General features: G+C 41.2%; 3 protein-coding genes across 4 annotated transcripts; all 3 read left to right on the top strand.

The window, feature by feature from the left end:
• The first annotated feature begins 4 nt into the window (after positions 1-4).
• On the top strand, positions 5-6,163 carry smim14 (small integral membrane protein 14). 2 transcript variants are annotated; one of them, XM_070987861.1, is made up of 5 exons: positions 5-174; positions 1,990-2,085; positions 2,978-3,026; positions 3,169-3,323; positions 3,568-6,163. In XM_070987861.1, the coding sequence occupies exons 2-5, from the start codon at positions 2,011-2,013 to the stop codon at positions 3,604-3,606; spliced, it is 318 nt and encodes a 105-aa protein (XP_070843962.1). In that variant the 5' UTR covers positions 5-174; positions 1,990-2,010; the 3' UTR covers positions 3,607-6,163. The 2 variants fall into 2 exon arrangements, with proteins under 2 accessions (XP_070843962.1, XP_070843970.1); XM_070987869.1 differs by lacking the exon at positions 5-174 and having other exon boundaries at positions 1,888-2,085; positions 3,568-6,154.
• Positions 6,164-6,466: 303 nt separating this feature from the next.
• map9 (microtubule-associated protein 9) lies at positions 6,467-11,259 on the top strand. The gene is made up of 13 exons (XM_070979879.1): positions 6,467-6,855; positions 6,945-7,035; positions 7,234-7,761; positions 7,835-8,007; positions 8,120-8,228; positions 8,320-8,387; positions 8,501-8,562; positions 8,635-8,797; positions 9,545-9,631; positions 9,755-9,916; positions 10,013-10,158; positions 10,524-10,659; positions 10,818-11,259. The coding sequence occupies exons 1-13, from the start codon at positions 6,784-6,786 to the stop codon at positions 10,935-10,937; spliced, it is 1,917 nt and encodes a 638-aa protein (XP_070835980.1). The 5' UTR covers positions 6,467-6,783; the 3' UTR covers positions 10,938-11,259.
• A 4,099-nt stretch (positions 11,260-15,358) lies between these two features.
• On the top strand, positions 15,359-20,757 carry ugdh (UDP-glucose 6-dehydrogenase). Its single transcript, XM_070982841.1, has 12 exons — positions 15,359-15,639; positions 16,802-16,963; positions 17,419-17,520; positions 17,631-17,831; positions 17,904-18,101; positions 18,193-18,340; positions 18,442-18,536; positions 18,638-18,768; positions 19,069-19,208; positions 19,714-19,805; positions 19,910-20,020; positions 20,155-20,757. The coding sequence occupies exons 2-12, from the start codon at positions 16,802-16,804 to the stop codon at positions 20,263-20,265; spliced, it is 1,491 nt and encodes a 496-aa protein (XP_070838942.1). The 5' UTR covers positions 15,359-15,639; the 3' UTR covers positions 20,266-20,757.
• The last annotated feature ends 35 nt before the right edge of the window (positions 20,758-20,792 follow it).

The raw sequence follows: 20,792 nt of genomic DNA, 5'->3' as shown, positions 1-20,792 counted from the left end.
CCGTGAGTTCCCGGATGTCAGTCGTGAAGAATAGCTGGTTGGCTCACGTGCATCAAACAAAACACAGACGGTAGGTTGACATGTCTACAGACTAATGGTTCCTGAGGAGGGACAGCAGTGCAGCCCAGGCCATTTGAAAACATCTCACCTTTCCTCAACATTTACAAAGCTCGAGTAAGTCGTGTTTCGATGCATTCTGCTGTGACATCTGTCTCCAATCATACGGTTCATTTACAGTCGAAAAAACACAACGACGTGAGTTTTCTCTCGGTTGGCTGGCTTGGTTAGCAAGAAGCTAGTCTACGTTAACGTTGGTTAAATCAGTTCGAGAGCATTTGTATGTTAATGCAAAACTTCAGGGTTAGTTAATTGGAAGTGATGATAGCTGCCTTTCATTGGCTTTCAGCAGGGTCGAGATGAACTGGCCACTTGGTTTTGTTCGTCACTTCAGAAATATGCAGGCAGCCACCCATGGAAAATATAACGTGTACATGTTTTGTTGTAACTAGTACAACTCTGTTACAAGTGAATTTGCAACCGAGTCACAATGTAGGTTTGCGCATTTCAGTGTTGGTTTAACATGCAATGGCAGTCATATTTTTCCAGCAGTTTATATTTTAGCGTATTGTGTTCAAGCAGAGTGGTCGTTACTTCAATGTGCAAACTCTAACGATAGAAATACACTGAAGAAATAGGTATCCTCACTTAAGATCTGTTTGAGTTTTTACTTTATTGTGGCATAGACCGAAGTTATACAAGTAAATGGGCCAGGGCGGTGTGTTAGTGAAGGCACATACGTACCAATAAATTAACAAGAGATTGCGGAACTGAAAGTTGTGTCTAAGTTTATGTAGAAATAGTGACAGTCAACATAAGATGGCAAACGACAACATGAGGTCCCATGTCAAAACTGTGTGAAAGACAAGGCAAAAACAAACAAACAAACAAACAAACAAACAAACAAGAACATCGGTTTTATTAATTATAGTTTGGTTTTCGACGGAAAATCTGCTGCTCTATGCATGTCTTCGTCACCCCAGAGAGAAAGAAGAAAAACAACTTCAGGGATTTTATATGAGAATGTTTGTACATGATAAGTTATATGTCAAAAAAGGACGAAAAAAAAGAGGGAAAGATAGAAATTCAGTCAATCAAATATCAATTCTGCCCCTAAAATCGAGTATCTCATAGATGTGTGTAGACCTGTATAACTTTGACAACATGTAGCAGACATCTGTGCATTTGATTTTTATACTTGTCCTACAGCTAATACAATCACTGTCTGTATGCCAGGTCATAATAAGATAACATAAGTGATTTGCTGGCATATTCTGCAAGACTTTCTCTACTTTCAGAATAATAATTGTTTGCTTTCACTCTGTGTTGAGCCGACATTAGCATCCTGTTCAGATGTCAACCAATCAGCTAATTTCTTATGTTTATGGACCAATTCATTGGCCGGCTCTTATCTTCCCATGGGACTGCTTTTATAGTGTTATATTAAAGACAAGTGCACCATAAAGGTAAACTGGTTCAGACTCAAAATGTTGAAAATACATGTACAGCGCCAGAATCAACTCATAGTAAATATTCCTTGTTGCTCAGAAATGCCTAATTCAAGTAAAAAAAGATCAAGATTATTCAATAATATAAAGCTAAACATTTCTCTGTCAGCTTTTATATACTTTATTTGTTTTGCCGTGTTCTGCCAAGACAACTGCCAGACAATTGTGACATTTCTCTGTCAGCTTTTATTTACTTTATTTATTTTGCCGCGTTCTGCCAAGACAGCTGCCAGACAATTGTGACACTTGTTTATATGCAGCAAGATGATACAGCCACAAAGTTAGCTGACTGTCCTTAACTGAGTAGTCTGTGCGTGCCTGTGAAACAACAATGCAGCACAGCACAGAGAAGAGGCAGCATTAGGTTTCTCTCTTTTGTTCATGTACGTCCTAGTTGCATGCAGTTCTTCTTTCTTTTTCCAAGGTGGACACTGTCTGGTGAGAAATGGCAGAGGGAGGTTTCGACCCTTGTGAGTGCATTTGCACCCATGAGCATGCTATGAGGCGTCTCATCAACCTGGTAAGTCATGGGACCGAAGGGCTTTCACTGTCACTTGTAATCCTAAGCGGCAGACTTGATTCTAACACAGTTAAAGTTCAGGTAAAGGTTAAAGTATACAGCAGCATGAAGTAATCTCCTGCTGAAGTTGAGTGAAGGAAGTAAAGAGATTAATGTTAGAAACAACTATCAAGTAATTGAAAGTATGTAGAGAGGGAAGTGGAGAGCTGAGTACTAACACTGATGCAACATATCCTGGTTCCTGCTTAGTGTTTGTCTTGAGATCCTATCAGTTCACCCATCTCACTCTGTTGCACTATGCCCTTGGCACTTTTAAATATTCTCGGGCTCTTTTTAATGGAACTTGTGTTGTAAAAGATGAAATGAAAATGATTAAGAAGCTACATTAAAGAGTACAACTTGTTATGTTGCATCGGTTTCCGGTTCTCTCCCTGCCTCTTTGTCCACAGGTGTAACTTGCATGGCGAGCTGTAGTTGGCTCATAGCTTGAAGCCACCCCAGGGGTTTTCTAATTTGCTTGCAGTACGAAAGGGTGTTGTCAAGAATTTGCACAGCATTTTCTGTTGAGAGCTATACTGTGTATCTTAAGAGGCAAGGAGAGCTCTGGTGTTTGTTTTGCATCATCTACATGTGAATATGTGTTGATGGTACTAGTAAGCTGTTAATGGGTCATATTTGTATGGCTAATGTAACAAGGAACTCTTAAGGTGTATGTGACAAAGTTATTTCAGCAGTGTGTTTATAAATCACTTGTATTTTCTTCTCTCTAGATGAGGGCAGTGGTAACCAGAGTAAATAAGTCCTCGTCCGGTGGAGGAATGAGTAATATTATTCATGGCTACTCTTATTTTCTATTACATCTACTTTGTTCCTTCTGAAATTTCTCTTTCAGCTCAGGCAATCTCAATCCTACTGCACAGACACAGACTGCCCTCAGGAATGTATGTATGACCACGTTAGACCTTGTCTTTCTTTCATACTGTTATATCATGTGGATGCATGGCTGTACTCCAAGCATGTTTTCAAATCAGAAATGTCAGTGTTGATTACCTGTGTGAAATACAAAGTTGTGTTTGCTTTCAGTGCCAGGTCCCAGCGGGCTGGTCGGTGGAGGAGGTGACCTGACGCTCCCCATGGTTCTGATGGGATGGATGGTGCTGGCTCTTCTCCTGTTCCTGTTGCGCCCATCCAGTCTCAGGAGTCCCCGTCCCACAGGCAAAACTCCTGGGCCCCACAATGTCAGTATTGATCACACACCCACCTACATAACAATTACATTTAAAATATTAGTACAGTACTGCTGTGCCTTTGTTTACCGGTACAATTTACCACAAAGTAGAAGTTAATTGACTTAAAATCAGTTTTGCGTTCTACTGCATCATTGTTTTCAGGGTGTGCTCCTTTATAGCATCATCAAGACGGTTCATGTTTTTTCGCTTTTTTGTATTGTAAAGATTTCATACCATCTTTCTTGGTTTGCAGAGCCATGGAAGAGAGCCTCCAGCACCACCTGTTGACTAGCAGTGGAGCCAGACAACCAGCACTCACCCACCTGCTCTGTCTGGAGCTGCACAGTTAGCTAGTAACTGTGACCAGGTCGGCACCATCTCCCTGTACTCAGATATCTTTTACTTTTTTCCATATTCTATTGCAATTACATTTTGGGATGGATCTGTCTATAATTCCTACTGCTCAAGCCCAATTGATGCTGGATTGATGATGATACAGATATGATGCTGTATTTTAAAGTTACAAAAGTCTGATGATATGGTTGTTTTTTGTTTTGTTTTGTTTTTTTGCATAAACGTACAGCATTAACAGTTTTGGCAAAAAATTTTCAGCTTGACAAAGAAAAATAGAGTTAGGCAGGATATTTTAAAGTTATAAAACATTTGAGCAGGAAATGAAATGTTCAGTAACTATAAGCAAACATAATTCACTCTGAAACATAAAAATTCAATAGAGAAAAGTAAGTATTGAATATGTTTTGTTTGCTGCAGGCTTAGAAACTGATACAATCTATCTGTGATGAGCCAATTTTGACTGACAGACAATATCAGCGTGTTGATTTATCAGCTCTATATCTCAAATCAGAAGGTCTGTTGTTGTTGTTGTAAGTCAGTCTCTGATCCCAGCTCTGGTGCTGACTGATCTGTGGGAACTTAGGAACTCAAAATGAAGGAATGCATTCCATGAGTTGGGGGGGAAGAGCGGGGGTAGCAAAGAGCTCCGTCTTGGGCAGTTAAATTTCTTGTTTGAGTGCTTGTGGAGTCATTAAGGGTGAAGGCGTCAATCGTCTGACTATCTGAAACATTCCACTCTTTCCACTTAACAGCTCTAAACAGTGCCAGTAATGATGTCATACCACTTAATGTTTTAGTAGCATATTTAAACCAGCATACTGACTACATGTAATGAATTTATATGTTTAAATGAAATTCAGAATTTGGATTTGGAGTAAGATAACATGGCATTTTGGTTTTAATGCAGTGAATTTATCTTCTGTGTTTACATCCATGCTTCAGTTACATCACATACTCACCCCAGCCAGCAAAGAGTCCAGTCTTCTTATGTTAACTATATGTCTGTCCCTTTATGTAGCAGTGGGTTTGGTTACTGTAGTGTAAGTGATTAAGATGGCTGTGACAGATCTTTAAGACTCTATTTAGATGTTTAAGATTTGACAATTAAATGCTCACATTTCAACTATGGGAAAAGAACTGAATTGGAGATATACGGATAGGTATGGTCGTTGTAAAACAACTTACTCAGCATGGGCAAAATACTTTTTAATCATACTGAGATTATTATGTGTACTGTCATTGGTTTGTGGCTAAAAGACAAAAATGCTAATTGTATATTGACCTATTAGTAGCTGAGAATAATATTTTATGAGCACTTTTGTTGTGGAATGTCGGTTCCTCGTTTGTAGTTGTGTTGTATTGATTCAGCTGTCTAAATGACGGCCTTGTGAAGATGAGGGCCTCTTACTGAGAATCACAGTCGGTGATAAAAGGAAGCAATCCAGCGTCTCTACTTCACAACTTCTATATGATAATTATGTCAAACCAATGTAAAAGAAAGGAGCAAGGAAGGGTGCATTTTGAAAACAGTGCCAATGTGAATAGATGGTTTTGGTCCCGATGCATATTTAGAGAACAAGTTCTTGTGAATGAACAGCAATATTTGAAGTAATTTTTAGAAATCTTTAATTGGAAGAAGATGAGCTCCATGTTTTTTCATTACCATGGTTTACACTAAAGGGTTCTTTTCTTCCAGGATGTGTTGATTATTGGTCCAGAGTTCTGCTAAATAAGTGATTAATTTTACATGTAAAGAATTCTGCCGAAGGTTTGTCGATCGAGTAGATTAAAGGTTGAAATAGTTAATAGAGATCCCTAATGGAGACCAGTACAGTGGTTATTTTTTGAGACACAGTACAACAGCAACACAAACTCTATCCTCAAAAGTTTTAGAGGATGCAACCTCAACAAAAATGGAACATTCTCATAGGTTGAATTTTCGCATATTCTTGGTTATTGGATTGCAGCACATGATAGCAGGTGTCCTGTTTTTGTAGTCACTGACAATATCTTAATCATGCTCCTATCATGGAAACATGACTATCAAAGTGTCTTTGGGCCTTGGTTTATGTTCCAGGGAACATGTGATATCAGAAATTACATGAATTAGGTGTAAAATTGAAGTGTCTTTCTTGAATGCATGGTGTAAGAATTGTGTGATGTAGATATGATCTGTAACAACTGTGGGTTGACTTCATCAGCAGTCTCTTGTAGCTGGCTCATTCCCATATCAACGAATATCCTTTCAGATTTTTGTTTACAGCATCTTTCTAGACTTGCTTGGGGGATGGCAGGGAGGAGATATAAGGAACAAGTTAGACAAACTGGAAGTAGGTGTGTAAATTCACAGGAGGCCATACTCTTGAGATCTCTTGAGATGGACTGTGTACCATGGGAGACCTTGATTTACACTGTTTTTGTCTAAGAGAAAAAGGGCTTCAACTATGCACTTTTCCTACAACAAAACAAAAAAATAAAAAGAATTAAGTCTTACTGCTTGGCTGTGTTTTATTGTGAAGAAAGACAGATAAACACATCTGTATTGCTGCTGTGAAAAATTCTCTTTTCTGGCTTGTATTATACACTTGGATTACTTCTAATTGAGCAGCTAGCAAGAAATATGTGGGTCTTCAGGTACCTGCAGGGGTGTGACTTAAGTTTTTCCAGTTGGATTAAGTATAGGTTCACCAGGATGCGGTTCACCAAACAAAACCAGCATCCGGTGACCGGCCTGATGCTGTTTACTTGATGGGAGGTTATTCAAGAGCCTCAAATCCGACTTGGTTGGTTAATCCTCTGAGCATGCGCAGTGCTGAAACGGAACTGTCCGCGTTTCCCTGGGTTACCATCAACAAGTGTGCTACCCTAGCTATAGCTATTAGTGTACTCTTAGTTATACCATGATTACAAGCATTTAGCTGTGTGGTATGTATTTAAACAGACAACATAGTGTAGCAGTCAAACTTGGCATATTAGTAACGGAGGTATAATGGTGACAAAGAAAGTTTAGTAGCTAAGATAACATTAGCTACTTGGTACATTGACGTTATCGGACGCTAGCTAGCATGCTAATGTCAATGAACGCAATCGGGGGAAAGTGTTGGTAGTTTTCAGAATGACAAATCAAGACTTCAGGACACTGGCTTACGCGAAAAGCCCAAAAACATCGAGAAGGACAACATTTCAGGTAAAGACTTTATTTTATGCCGTCTGGACATCTCAAATGAGAAATGAAGAAATGGAGTGTCACGTCAACCTGAAATCATGTCGTTGTAGGATGAACTTCAGGCTGCTGTCTCTGCCCGGGCAAGCAAAACTAAAACAGACCCATACTCATACTCTGATGACTTCAATGAAGACGAAGATGGTAAGATGGCAGGGCATTAAACTGTCTAGCTAGATAAGGCTTTCCTGTATATGAGAGTTTCAGCCACGTCTCAGTCTTCCTCAGTGTCTGACTGAATAAAAAGCTAAAATGTGGACCTCGAGTTTATATCGTTTTGTTGAACAGATGCAATTTAATGGTTGTTTCTGTCATTTACTTGTCATGTTCTGTATTTCACAGATTTTTTTAATAAACTCCTCGAATCAAGGAAAAAACGGGCTGGCACATTTAAAGCTGGCAAGAGTAAAGCCAAAATCAACAACTTTGAGATTTCAGACGATGAAGGCAAACAAAGCAGTTCGAAGAGAGTCTCATTTCTGAAAACCCAAAGAATCACTTCTCCCTCAAAAGACATCGCAGCGTCAGAGTCATGTGAAGATGAGCTGCCCGACTCTTCCATCGGTCAACAGAATGATTATAATCACTCACTTTCCTCACAACACTCCACAAATGTCAGTGAAGATAACAAGCAATTTAAAAACAGTGACGTGGAGTCTCACGATCCTCAAATGACAAGAGAGAGCACAAGTAAGTCTTTGTCATACCAAACATCAGAGGATACTCTTCTGGACATGTCTTTGCCTTTACCATCTGACAACAGCGTGATGGAGACTCCAGGTCCTGATGATAAGAGCATCTCTGTCCTGGAAGATAACTCCCAGAGTCCACAGTTATCAGCAGCTGACCTCAAACATGTGTCTTCAACAGGTCTGTTTACACTGTTTCATGCGCAAGCCCCAAAGGGCTCATTACACATTACTTACTAACTCTTATTTTTCAGATAGTGCTACGGAGAGGGAGCCACCCAGGCCTAAACCACGGCAAAGGACGCTTGGATTGAGCCTTCACACTACAGAGAAGATAGCTGAAGATGCTGAATCTCTGGATGTCAGCAGGCCCCAGACTTCCTCTGCATCCATTCCCCTCTCCACTGGCACATCCAGCAACATTGCTGTAAGGAGCTGCAGTCCACACCTGTCTCATTTCTTGGTTGTTCTGTATTTTAAGCTGCAGACTAAACAGACACATTCTCTAATTGGAGCATATGTTATATTTCACCATGTAGTGGACAGATGGAGACCATACAGTTTCGTGTAGCCTCAACAGGTCCTCTTCAAGCAAGAGTGAAGAGTCGCAGCTCTTCACCAAGTCCACGATTGATTCTGGATCCAGAGGTAATAAATGACATGTTCGGAACTGAGCCTTGTTTTATTTTATTGTATTTTTAACTCATTAATCCTCTGTTTATTTGATTTATTGTTTTAGTTGGCTTTATTTCTGATGACAGCAAAGAGCAGGAGAGAAACTACTCCACATCGTTTGAAGAGTTTAATGTAAGTCACTCATTATCAGGTGTGACTGTAGGTAGGCTCACATTAAATGTATGCTCTGCCTCTTCTTTTGATTATTTTTCATCTCAGTAAATGTGTTTATTGTTTTCTTTCAGCAAGACTCAGGAGAACACTCAGCTCAAGTCTCTCATGTCCATGAAAAATCATTTGATACCAGGTAGGTAAGCAAGCCGCAACAGCTTCATGGATAAACAGGACAGTAACTGACCCTCATTTTATTTTAAATTAGAACAACAAGTTCTCACTCAAGGGCCACTCAGAGACCTCAGAGTGCGTGCTCCAAGAAAGTGGAATCAAAGTATTTGGGATCTCTCAAAGTTCTGGATCGTAAAGTCTCTCTGCAGGAGTCTCAGCCACAAGCAGCGGACTCACTCCGAGCTGCCATTTACCAGGTTAGTGTGGTAATGAGCCCCGGCTGTCTTTTCTAGTGTCATGTAGGATGTAAAGCACTCAGAGGACCAAAGCACCTGCAACAGATAAAAATACTGACAGTGTTTTCCTGTTTTTTTGTGTTTTCTGGTGAAGAATATATGCAATTCCTTACTAAGCACTATCGAAAGGAGCTTCATCTTGTACCCTCAAATCCATGTTGACTCTTAAGTATAATGTAATTTCTGACACCCTGTTAAACGGTCCATTTATCACATCTGTGTTACCACATTATTATTACATTATTGTCAGCTATCAGGTATAGAGGAGTGGATCTTTGAAAGTGAAAGTATCTAAGTATTATTAGCAAAAACACTTAATCCTTCAGTTTATCAGAAAATGTTCAATTCAAAATCACAAAATTTGGACATATGTGGTTTTCACTGGACGGGAAGGGTCTGTCATATGAAAAGCAACCAGTAACTAAAGCTATCAAACAAATGTAATTTGGTAAGAAGAATTTGCCTCTAGTGAAATGTAGTGGAGTACAAATATAAAGTTGCATAAAATAAAATAAAAAAAGTACTAGTACCTTGAATTTGTACTTGATACAGTACAGGAGTAAATGTATGTTCCACCACTGGTGTTTAGTAGTCTTGCCAGTCATTGGGAGACAGAAATCACTGTTTCTGCTACTCATTTATATTGGTAGATGGCTTCAGAGTGTCTACAGTGCGTTCTCAGTCATCTAAAATCCCTGCTACCAACAGGAATGGCTTCAGAAGAAAAAAGAAAAGTCAAGAGAGAACATGCAACTGAAGAAGAAAGAGGAAATCCTGAAAGAAAAAAAGAAAAAGGTGAGTAATCTTTTTAGAAATTCAGTACAACAGACCACACTGTTATTGAATAGTATTAAAAAAAAAACGTAGGTTATATTAACACATATGCACACTGCTCCTCATCTGTCAAAAAACAAACAGGAAGAAGAGGCTAAAAAGGAAGATGCTGTTGCATCATATGAGGCTTGGAAAGCAAAGAAAGCACAGAATCTCAAAGCAAAAGCCAAAGAAGAGCAAGATAAGATCAGAAAAAAGCAAAGAGGGATCGAAGAGAAAGAAGAAAGAAGGCAATCTGCTAAGCAGGTACATTGATGATTTATTGTCCATTAATCTGAACGACATAATAAACACTTCTGTGGAAGGATGTGATGTTAATCAGTAACGTTATAAACAATACAGGTGTTTGAAAAATGGAAGCTCGAGCAAGATCTTCTACTCAAAGAAAAGTACAGAGAGCAAAGAGAAGCTGAATGTAAACTAAAGTTAAAGAAGCAAGAAAAGGAGGAGGAGAGAAAGACTGACAGCAGATCTGCCTTTTCTAACTGGTGAGTGTATATTATTCACTTTGTCATTATTACCTATTTATTTAAAGGGCGATGCAGCATCACCTTTGTGCACTGACTTCTACTGATGGAAAAATTCATGTATCTTGCATTTGTAGATAGAAGGATGTCTCTTTAGTGATAAAATTGTCTTAGTGCTCTTCATTTTCTTTTGTAAGTATTTAAACCTTCACAAAATAGCGCTGCATTTCAACAGTGCTGTACATATTATCAACCACTAGATGGCAGCCAAAGCTGGATGATTGGCCATGTTTCATCACCAGCATCTATCTATCACAGAAACATCAGTGAGTGAAGTAACTCTCATCTAAAACTATTGTTACTTCTTCTTTCTTCTTTCTTTGAAGGTGCAAAAAGAAGAAAGATGTCCTCCATGAAAAAGTCGTGATGGAGCGTAAAGAAGTCAAAAATAAAGCAGAGGAGGAACAATATATGAAAGAAGAGAGAGATAAAATGGCTTTAGAGATATATGAAAACTGGCTGGTAAGTAGAATTACCACCAGTGCCCACCAGTTGTGTGAACTCTTGGTGCTGGTTTGTTTCGTGTCACTGACAATTTCCTGAGAGTGACAGAGGTGTTTATAGCAAAGGCATCAGGAGGAAATGATATCTCCTATTATTGATTTTCCTTTTTCCAACAGGCACGGAAAGATCTGGAGCAGAAACGAAAGAGAGAAGAACGGCGAATACAAGCAATACTCCAAGACAGCCCACCGCCACCGTGGAGCCCCCCTAGTAAAACCATACCATTTCGAAAATAACATTTGAAATGTAACATGGCGTTGCCAGAGTATCTGTGGGTTGGATGTTACTTTTGAAGTGAGGAGTTTTGAACTGTCTGCTGAACCCAAGGACGGACTGAGCATCTGGCATAGTGGGCATTTTCCCGGTGGGCCGACGTGCTTATTTGGGCCGATAGTCGGCTACTTTTTTTTTTTTTTTTTTTTTTTTTTTTAAATATTGGTCTGACCGGCCCATAATACCAGACAGTCGATCAGCGGCCCGATTGACATTGGGCTGGCCCAATCACATCGTTAAACACCAACCCCTTTCGTTTTGGTCTAGCCGGCATAATGCATTCAGAAAAAAAAAAAGTCAGCGCAAGAGTTTGTTCATAACCACCGACCGGCCCTCGACACACGCTGGTCTGCGGCCCATAGGTTATTAAATTCACTGACACTTGACGGGACTCATCTCGCCCAATCATATCATGAAACACTTCCCCTCATTTGCGTCGGTGACGTAATCTGTTAGGATCTTCGAAAATGGAGAGAAAACGAAAAGGAGATGCAGAGAAACTGCGACACTGTGTCCTTATTATTATTATTATTATTATTATTATTATTATTATTATTATTATTATTAGTGTGTGCTTGTTCCGGTCGGATCCGGGTTTGGTCCCGAGTCGGACCCGTGTAACTTACTCGGGCACGACCCGGAATTTACCCGGGACTGACACGGAAATTTCCCGGGACTTTACCGGGACCGACCCGGAACTTACCCGAAACCGACCCGGAAATTTTCCGGGACTTTACCGGGACTGACCCGGAATTTACCCGGGACCGACCCGGAAATTTCCCGGGACTTTACCGGGACCGACCCGGAACTTACCCGGGACCGACCCGGAAATTTCCCGGGACATTGCCGGGACCGATCCGGGAAAGTTCCGGGTAGGTACCGGGTCGGATCCCGGGTCAGATGCTGAAAAACTGATTCATACCTTTAATTCAAGCTGACTCGAACCAGCTGTTACCATCATTATTATTATCAGTGTGTGTTCCGGGTCGGATGCCAGCCGGGTTGTTGATATTATTGATATTAGTGTATCTGTGTCCCGGGTCAGATCCCGGGTCGGATCCTATTATTACTATTATCATCATTAGTGTGTGTTTCTCTGTGCGGCCCGGTACTAAATGGCCCACGGACCGGTACCAGTGCTGTACAGCATGTTCTGTGTAGAATTTAAATCATTTTAGTTTTAAAAACATTTGTCAGGGGTGATGATGAAGATACGGGTATGATGTATTGATATAAGGTGTCCTTAAACAGAGTGTCTCACCCTGAAGTGCGCAAAGTGCAGATACCTGTCGGGGGACCTTCTTCTGAAGTCCTCCAGGATCTGTCTGCTGGGGACAGGGAACTGCAGCGCGGGGAAGTGCGCCCTGCACTCCTTCTGACAGGACGCTGCAAAGGACGGTTCTTCATGTGTGCTGCTGCTGCTACAGTGCAGCATGCAGTATCTCACGCTGTCCCTAAGAAGCCGGTGCAAGCGCAAACTCAATTCCAAATAATGGATCGATTACGTCCACCTCTCATCTGCGTAATAGTCCAAAGCCAATCCACACGCAGCCGTGACGGGCATGAGCTCCTCCTTGGGGAAATTTCTGAAATTGTAGTTTTCATATTGTGCGGCTGACATAAAAACAAAGGTCAAACAAAGCAACAGCGCGTAGCCTCGTGCGCAAAATTCAACCATGATAAGATAATATCCGACATGTTAGTCTGCTTCCTCTGTCGTCCCCTCCTGCTGGTAACTTTACCGTGTCTGTGTGGTGGTCTGCTGAAGCGTTCAGGGGTCTGCGGGAATTCCGGGACTGGGCCTTTCAGATGTTACCGGCTCGGGTTTCTCAGTGGAGGCCAGGGACGGACTGACCATCTGGCATAGCGGGCATTTTCCCGGTGGGCCGATGTTTACTTATTTTAAACATTCGTCTGACCAGCCCATAATACCAGAGAGTCGATCAGCGGCCCCATCACATCGTTCAACACCAACCCCTTTCGCTTTGGTCTAGCCGGCATAATGCATTCGGCAAAATAAATAAAAATATGTCTTGGATGATGGTTGTTGTTTTGTTTTGTTTTTTCCTAAGGATTTGCCCAAGTTCACAGGCCTTCTCTATTCAGCACTGTCTGGAAAACAGTGATAATCAGATCAATCAACCATGTCTATTATTTCTCTTTCCCTCTCCCTCATTCATGTGTCACCATCCCTCTTAAGTTTTCAGTTTCTACACTGCTATTTTTATCTGGAAGACTGACCAATAATTAAATCTCTCTTGCTTTCTCTCTCAAACATACATACACAGAGTTCAAAATTCATTCAGGAGTTCAGCTACATTCAACCCTTTGGACTGGGTTAGTTCACAATTTATTGAGTACTACTCTTGGAAGAGTTAGCATCTGATCCATCATTTCTCATCTCTATTCTTTCTCTTTTCTTCCTCCCTGAAACACATAGGTACACCCAATATCTGCTTATAGATCCATTACTGTGATGGAGTGTACTGTTTTTTTGTAGTGTTCATAAATTAGACTTTTTGGAAGTATTTAATGTGTCCACTCTCGCTGATTCCTGTTTTTCCCTGGCTTCCCTGGTTTTTCCCTGGCTTAAGGTACGCGGCTTTAAAGAGTTGCACAGTTGGTATACACATTCAAGAGACCGAAAAGACTGAAAAGGTGTGCGTTATCGAATGTGGAGGGCTGGTAGGGTCCAAAATGCCAGGGCCGATATTTTGTCCCAGTCTGCCCCTGGCTGTACCCAAAGTGTGTTTTAAACATAGCGGATGACAGCTGTGAATCTGTCTATTTTTGTTCTAGTGCAAGTTTATATTTTTATATGTATTTTGGTTAGATGCTGCAGTATGCCCTGAAACTGTTGTGTTCATGTGACGCAGTGACGTGTCAGTATCAGTTACCTGCAATAACAAAACCCTTTTTATAAATGCCTGGTCTCGTATCACCATGTTATACATCAGAATGTACAGCAGCAATAAAACAAAATATTGGTCTTTAATTAAATGACTAATGTTTATTTTTGATCTGCTGTTGATTTCCACTTAAAGTTTATTTTTGCCTTTAGGTTACAAAAGGTTCAAAAACATCACACAATCTTAGTAGCCGATCTGTTTAGCACCCAGCACTTCATACTTTACTATCGCTATACTCTTACTTCATTATTTAAAACGCTGGTCATTTTTGCATGTGACCTTTTTTCTATTTTTCGTCATTTTCATTCAGATTTTTTTTCTTTCATCCAAAACATTTACTTTAGAATTAAATAGGAGTCTTTAAGAATGTGATGCACGAGCATAATAAACTCATTTCGTCCTACCAGCATGAGGGCTGCTCTTTAAACATGTTTCTACAGAGAGAAGCATTTGGGATTTACGACTTAAACACAGTGAAACCTAATTGTCTTAATGAGTGAGTACTGTTAAGGTTTTTGTTTATGGCATCCTGTTGGGTCTGCTCTGACTCCATTATCCAATAAAAGACTTTCCCACAACGCTGGGAAAATGTTCTTGTCTCACTAACTATGCCAATGCTGCCTGACTACTGAGTATGTTGAAATATAAGACACACATACGTATATATACGAGTGCTACTTTCCATTGGACTATGAGAACTTGTCCGTGGTATTTTGTGCAACATTTTTCGCTCAACAACCAACTCTAGGTGCTCAGCAGTAGCAGCAGCAGCACAGAACCAGCCTTATTTATCCGCTTATTCAGCTTCAGCCCCAACAGATTGCTCCAAAGAAAACTGCACTTGTAACAACAGAGTGGTAAAAACATCTACAACATCATGCAGCACACATTGAAGGACCTGAGTTTCCTCAAGAAGTGGAGTCTACTCTGTCCTTTCCTGTAGATAGGATCAGTGTTGCAAGTATTTGAAGCTCTCCACTACCTTTACCTCTTCCTCCAGGGTGCAGATGCTGTTGAAACCACCCCTGGTCCTCCTAAAGTCCACAATCATCTCTTGTTTGGTCATATTTAGTAGGAGGAGGTGGTTATTCCCACATCATACCACAAAGTGGTCTACCAGTTCCCTGTACTCAGTCTCCTATCCACCACTGACACTCCCCACAACTGCAGAGTCATCAGGCAGTTTCTGCAGATGACAGGATTGTGAATTGTACCGGAAGTCTGAAGTGTACAGTGTGAAGAGGAAAGACTCCCCTGCTACTGTTCTACTACGTTTTCCTGATTATGTACTTTGACTTAATTAATGTTAATAACTTTTCAATGCAGAACAAAATATTTTGCAGCGTAATAAAGGATCTGAATACTTCCTCCAGCGAAGTTAAAATGACAGTCTGTTTTATTTTGCCTACCCTGTTTAGGGGCGGCAGAGGAATGACTCGGTGCTTTTACTCTGAAAACATCGCGTCAGAAGTACCACTTCCGCTGCTTGGTGTCAGGAGGAATGAGGTAGTGGTGGCACCTTGGCCGAAGTGCCTCAGTTTAGGTAAAGGTATCACAGGAGAAGTTGGAAGGGACACACTGATGGTGTGAGGTTGTTCGTCGAGCTCTGGTTTAAGTATTAGTTTAAGATATTTTTAGCTTATCGCACCAGAGCAGTGGCTTCGGAACCGACTCCTGTTCGGACAGTAACGTTGAGAGGCGCTAACGTTAACTGAATTTACGCGTTCCTGAAGTTCAGACTGTCGAGTTGGCAAAGGTAATGTAACGTTAGCTAGCCGTTGCTAGCTAGCTAGCTGCCTCCACATAGACGTTCATTCATTTGTTCCTTGTGTTTCGCGGCGGTAGGAAAGAAGAAGTAAACTAGCGTAATTACGGTCCTGTTAATGTGCTACTATACTTTATAGACAGTGACGTTTGCCTTGCAACACAGCTATTGTCAACCAACTGAAAGGTAAGTGGGATAAAGGGGCTTTTTTCATTTCTGCCAGACGTGGCTGAGCTTCAATGAAAGGCTCTTTATGTTCAACCAGGCTATGACGGTACGACTGGTACTCCAGCACTGATGAAGTGGTGAATCATTACACGTGAAGACATGAGCAGGGTGATTAAAACGGTTCAAAATACGGTGTCAGAAAGAAATCAGACTTGACTTTTCTGGTAGAGCTTCGCTTGTCGTAGTAAAACACCCTATGGAGGCGACATTTTTAAAGTTGAGACACTCGTACATTGAAAGATATGGTCGGATGACTGGAAATGCAAATGAATTTTTCTGACGGTTGTTTTCACAATCAAAAACTCCTAAAGCCCAAATCAAAACCGAAATCTGTTAACTGTGACAGCAAATTGTCATACTTGAGAAGCTGGAGCAATGAACTGATGAACTATGTTGATTGATTTGTGTAGGAATATTCAAAATGAAAAAGTGTTAGATCAAAAGAAGCCAAACTGAATCTGATTTGAGGACATCATCTTGGGCTTTGGGAAACATTTTTCACAATTATCTGACACTTTTTTTATGTTTGTATGTACCAAATGGATTCATTGAGAAAATAATCAACAATGAAAGTAATCCTCAGCTGTTGCCCTTGTAAAATAAAAGGATTGATGGGTGGGAAAAGGTTTCAGTGTAGACCTTATCTGCAGTATATCAGCATAGAGCTCCACTAATGAATCGCTCAGGCCGATATATCAGCTGATAGTACCTTACTGCAGGTAAATCAGTATAATTGTTTATGTCTGTTGATAAGTAATGAGAACTGGGCTTAAGGTCATCTAGCAACAGTGTAATTTGTCCACCAGAAAGCACTCACATTCAAACTTTACACTGTAAAACATGTATCTGGTTCACAGTTCTTTATTCAGTTCACTCTCAAACTTCATGTTTTCTCCTCCACTCTGTCATCTCTCTTCATTTGCAGATGTTCCAGATAAAGAGGATCTGTTGCATTGGTGCTGGATATGTAGGAGGCCCCACATGTAGTGTGATTGCCCACATGTGTCCAGAGATCACAGTGACTGTCGTGGATGTCAACGAGTCCCGCATCAAAGCCTGGAACTCAGACACTCTGCCCATATATGAGGTATCAAACTGCATGTGTGCAATTATTGAAATAACCCAAGCTAAAGGAATTATAGCAGGATAAATTGTGAGATTTTCGGTAATAAGAAATTGTAATTACTAATATAATTAGAATCATTATATGTAATTATTTTAATATGAAGGTATTAGATATAAGACATAAGTCAAACTTGCAGTGTTGAAACAGTAGATGTAGCTAAGCAACCATCCTCTCAGTCATCGTTTTTGCACAATATGACTCCATCATGGGCTGAATGAGACGTAAATTAGTTCCAGACTGCTCCGTGTTGCAACTTCTCTACGTCGACCACGACCACGAGGTATTACATCATAATGACTAGTGTGTAAGGGCGTTTAATGAGAACTCGTATTACATTCGTAACTGTTTGTGCCATGTTTTCCTTACATCACTGACACACCCGCCCCGTCTCATTTTCCCACTTCCTCCCACTCCAGCCAGGTCTGAAAGAGGTGGTTGAATCATGCAGGGGGAGAAACTTGTTCTTCTCTACAGACATAGACTCAGCCATCAGGGACGCAGACCTCGTCTTTATCTCTGTGAGTCCATCAGTCACACATATCGATGCACACTCTGCTGTTTGACCAACTAAAGAAATACATTTATGACACGCAGTGAATTCATCAGAATGACTGTACTTCCTCCACAGGTGAACACCCCAACCAAGACCTACGGGATGGGGAAGGGTCGTGCGGCTGACCTCAAGTTCATTGAGGCGTGTGCTCGGCGGATTGTTGAGGTGTCTGATGGCTACAAGATTGTCACAGAGAAAAGCACGGTGCCAGTTCGCGCTGCTGAGAGCATTCGACGGATATTCGATGCCAACACCAAGCCCAGCCTCAACCTACAAGTGTGTATTCGTGAGAATGAGACTGCGACACGTGCCGCTTTGCAAGTTTCTAAAGTCGTACCACTGCTTTAGGTGCTGTCCAACCCAGAGTTCCTTGCAGAGGGAACAGCAGTGCGGGACCTGAAGGAGCCAGACCGTGTCCTGATTGGTGGAGACGAAACAGCAGAAGGCCAAAGGGCAATCAGAGCGCTGTGTGCCGTCTATGAACACTGGGTCCCCAAAGCAAGAATAATCACCACCAACACGTGGTCGTCAGAGCTGTCTAAACTGGTGAGTGTGGGGCTCCGACTAACGATTGCTTTCATTGTTTGATTTTCAGCTAATTAACGCAAAGATATTCCGTTTACTGTCTTATGTGTAGGCAGCCAATGCTTTCCTGGCCCAGCGAATCAGCAGCATCAACAGTATCAGTGCTCTGTGCGAAGCCACCGGGGCTGATGTGGAGGAGGTAGCCAAGGCAATCGGTATGGACCAGAGAATAGGCAGCAAGTTTCTCAAGGCCAGCGTAGGTAAGAAACGTGTCCAAAAGATGTTTAGAGAGATCCTCTGTGTACATTTTAAATCCATTAAACACACATGAGGTGTTGCCTTCTGTGTCCTCCCTGGGCAGGTTTTGGTGGAAGCTGTTTCCAGAAGGACGTGCTGAATTTGGTGTACCTGTGCGAGGCCCTCAACCTGCCTGAGGTCGCCTCCTACTGGCAGCAGGTGAGATATTGCTTAGTATCTTATTTTCCTCTTTTTTCCCCCTGAAGGTCTCTGCTCACTGTATTCACCTCATTCTCAATCTCTGTTTGTCACTTCATCAGGTGATAGACATGAATGAGTACCAAAGGCGGCGGTTTGCCTGCAGGATAATTGACTGCCTTTTCAACACTGTTACTGGTAAAAAGATTGCTCTGCTGGGCTTCTCCTTCAAAAAAGACACAGGTGACACAAGGTTGGTCTCATTTCAGGTCGTTTGTTTTCTGCATTCCCTTTGTAGACCTTTGCCACCATTCAGTTCTTTGCTTTTATTTCAGTTTTCTTTCCAAAAGCTTTGTGTTAATCGTTAACCTACTAATGTTTGTATGAGAAGCCTCATGAACCCATTCAACCACCATTTATAATCTTTGTACACAGAAAGCATGCACCGTCACTGCTGATCACACTTTACTCCATATAAACACCTGCCAACATACTGAGGTGATCTATGGCCCTGATCGAAGTTGACATTAGTGTGTTTGTGTTTCAATTCCAGGGAGTCGTCCAGTATCTACATCTCTAAATACCTGATGGACGAGGGAGCCAAGCTATTCATCTATGACCCCAAAGTTCTTAAAGAACAAATCATTCACGACCTCTCCCAGCCCAGCATCTCAGAGGACAACCCAGAAAGAGGTGTGTCTTTAACAAGGTTCAAATGCAGCTGTGGAAAGCTTGCAAAGTGTTTAATTTTGGGGGATTTTTGCCTTTATTACACAAGATACAGCAGAAAGTTCACAGGGAGCGAGGGCAGACAGAGAAGCGGGCGCAATGTGCAACAAAGGCCGACTCGAAAGTTGTGATTACATGGTCATTGTCTTAAATCCAAACGGCACTTTGAGTACAACCCACAAAAAAAAGTAAACTATTTTAAATCTAAAGACAAATAGATCAGTGACTCCACCTCCTTAAATGGGGAACATTTGCTGGTTTTCTAAGCCTTCTGTTATCACTGGGTTGTTCCTTTTTTAATATTTTTTTTAAGCTATAAACCATACCATTGAGAGCGCGGTTATAGACTGATCTGTAATACAGTCGCTGCTGTTATGAGACCATGATACTGTTGAAAAATTTGTACTGTACTCAGCTGAAAGTTTATCTTGAATGCTGAGCTGACTGACCTCTTTTGTTTCTCTCTTAGTGTCAGAGCTGGTGACTGTGACCTCTGACCCTTACGAGGCCTGCCAAAGTGCACATGCATTGGTCATCTGCACTGAGTGGGACATGTTTAAGGTCACAATCACACTTTTTTTTTTCTATTATCATCTTATGAATTATTTCATCTCAGACAAAAAAAAAACCCTTGACATCATCATGCCCCTCTAATCCCACCACAGGAACTGGACTATGAGAAGATTTACAAGAAGATGCTGAAGCCGGCCTTTATATTTGATGGCCGCAGGGTGCTGGATCACCTCCACCCTCTCCTCCAGAACATCGGCTTCCAGGTGAGCAGACAGGAAACACACTGCACACACCTCACGTAAAATCAAAATGACTGTGTAAGGTAGAAATGAGGCAGATATTTTTGAGAGCAGCTGCTGTTCAGCTTCTATCACTTTTCTGCTTTTTCCATCCACAGATCGAGACCATCGGGAAGAAAGTGACCACAACAAGAATCCCCTACACTCCGGCGGCCGTTGGTCCTCGCATCACTGCCAGTGAACCTCCCACCAAGAAAGCCAAAGTTTAAAACTCCCTTCACCCCCACGCACATGCAACACATTCCTCTCTCAGCCTTTTTATTGCTGCTGAAATATTTCATTTGGGTCCAACACCCCCCCCCCCGTGTGTGTCACAGTGTTACAGTGTGACCAATCACTGACCTGCAATCGGTTGGATGAGAGGAAAAAGTTGAGCCTTCAGTCAAAAATTGTGTGAATGTGATCAATGAATGTGTTCGCCGCTTTGTAAGAATTTTAATTTTATACATTTTAACATTGAGTAGCATTTGCAGTTACACATGGACCATCTGCAGTCGATTTCAAATGAACACTATTAGTGCAAATCTACTTTCTTACAGTATTTACGGTATAATCAAGTATTCTTGCTAAAGTGCAAAATTTTATACTATTTTTAAAATATTTTTATAAATCATCTTACTGTACGTTAATCAGTATTTGTCCTCTGTAACGGTGACGGCTTAAGAAAAATGTCAATACAATAAAATGTGATGTGTGTCCTCAAATTGTGCCCGTCGATCATTCCAAACAAAGAAAA

This window comes from Chaetodon trifascialis, chromosome 2 (assembly GCF_039877785.1).
Source record: "Chaetodon trifascialis isolate fChaTrf1 chromosome 2, fChaTrf1.hap1, whole genome shotgun sequence".
NCBI lineage: Eukaryota > Metazoa > Chordata > Actinopteri > Chaetodontiformes > Chaetodontidae > Chaetodon > Chaetodon trifascialis.
Note: the sequence above shows the minus strand (reverse complement) of the source record. Positions and strands in the feature narration are given on the sequence as shown.

Bases quoted from the DNA above. Each gene is read 5' to 3' on its own strand.
- ugdh (XM_070982841.1), top strand. From the start codon at position 16,802: ATGTTCCAGATAAAGAGGATCTGTTGCATTGGTGCTGGATATGTAGGA. The intron at 18,769-19,068 runs GTTGGTCTCATT...TTTCAATTCCAG, and splicing joins AAAGACACAGGTGACACAAG to GGAGTCGTCCAGTATCTACA. The intron at 20,021-20,154 runs GTGAGCAGACAG...TTCCATCCACAG, and splicing joins TCCAGAACATCGGCTTCCAG to ATCGAGACCATCGGGAAGAA.
- smim14 (XM_070987861.1), top strand. From the start codon at position 2,011: ATGGCAGAGGGAGGTTTCGACCCTTGTGAGTGCATTTGCACCCATGAG. The intron at 2,086-2,977 runs GTAAGTCATGGG...TTTCTCTTTCAG, and splicing joins TGAGGCGTCTCATCAACCTG to CTCAGGCAATCTCAATCCTA. The intron at 3,324-3,567 runs GTCAGTATTGAT...CTTGGTTTGCAG, and splicing joins AAACTCCTGGGCCCCACAAT to AGCCATGGAAGAGAGCCTCC.
- map9 (XM_070979879.1), top strand. From the start codon at position 6,784: ATGACAAATCAAGACTTCAGGACACTGGCTTACGCGAAAAGCCCAAAA. The intron at 7,762-7,834 runs GTCTGTTTACAC...CTTATTTTTCAG, and splicing joins CAAACATGTGTCTTCAACAG to ATAGTGCTACGGAGAGGGAG. The intron at 9,632-9,754 runs GTGAGTAATCTT...AAAAACAAACAG, and splicing joins TGAAAGAAAAAAAGAAAAAG to GAAGAAGAGGCTAAAAAGGA.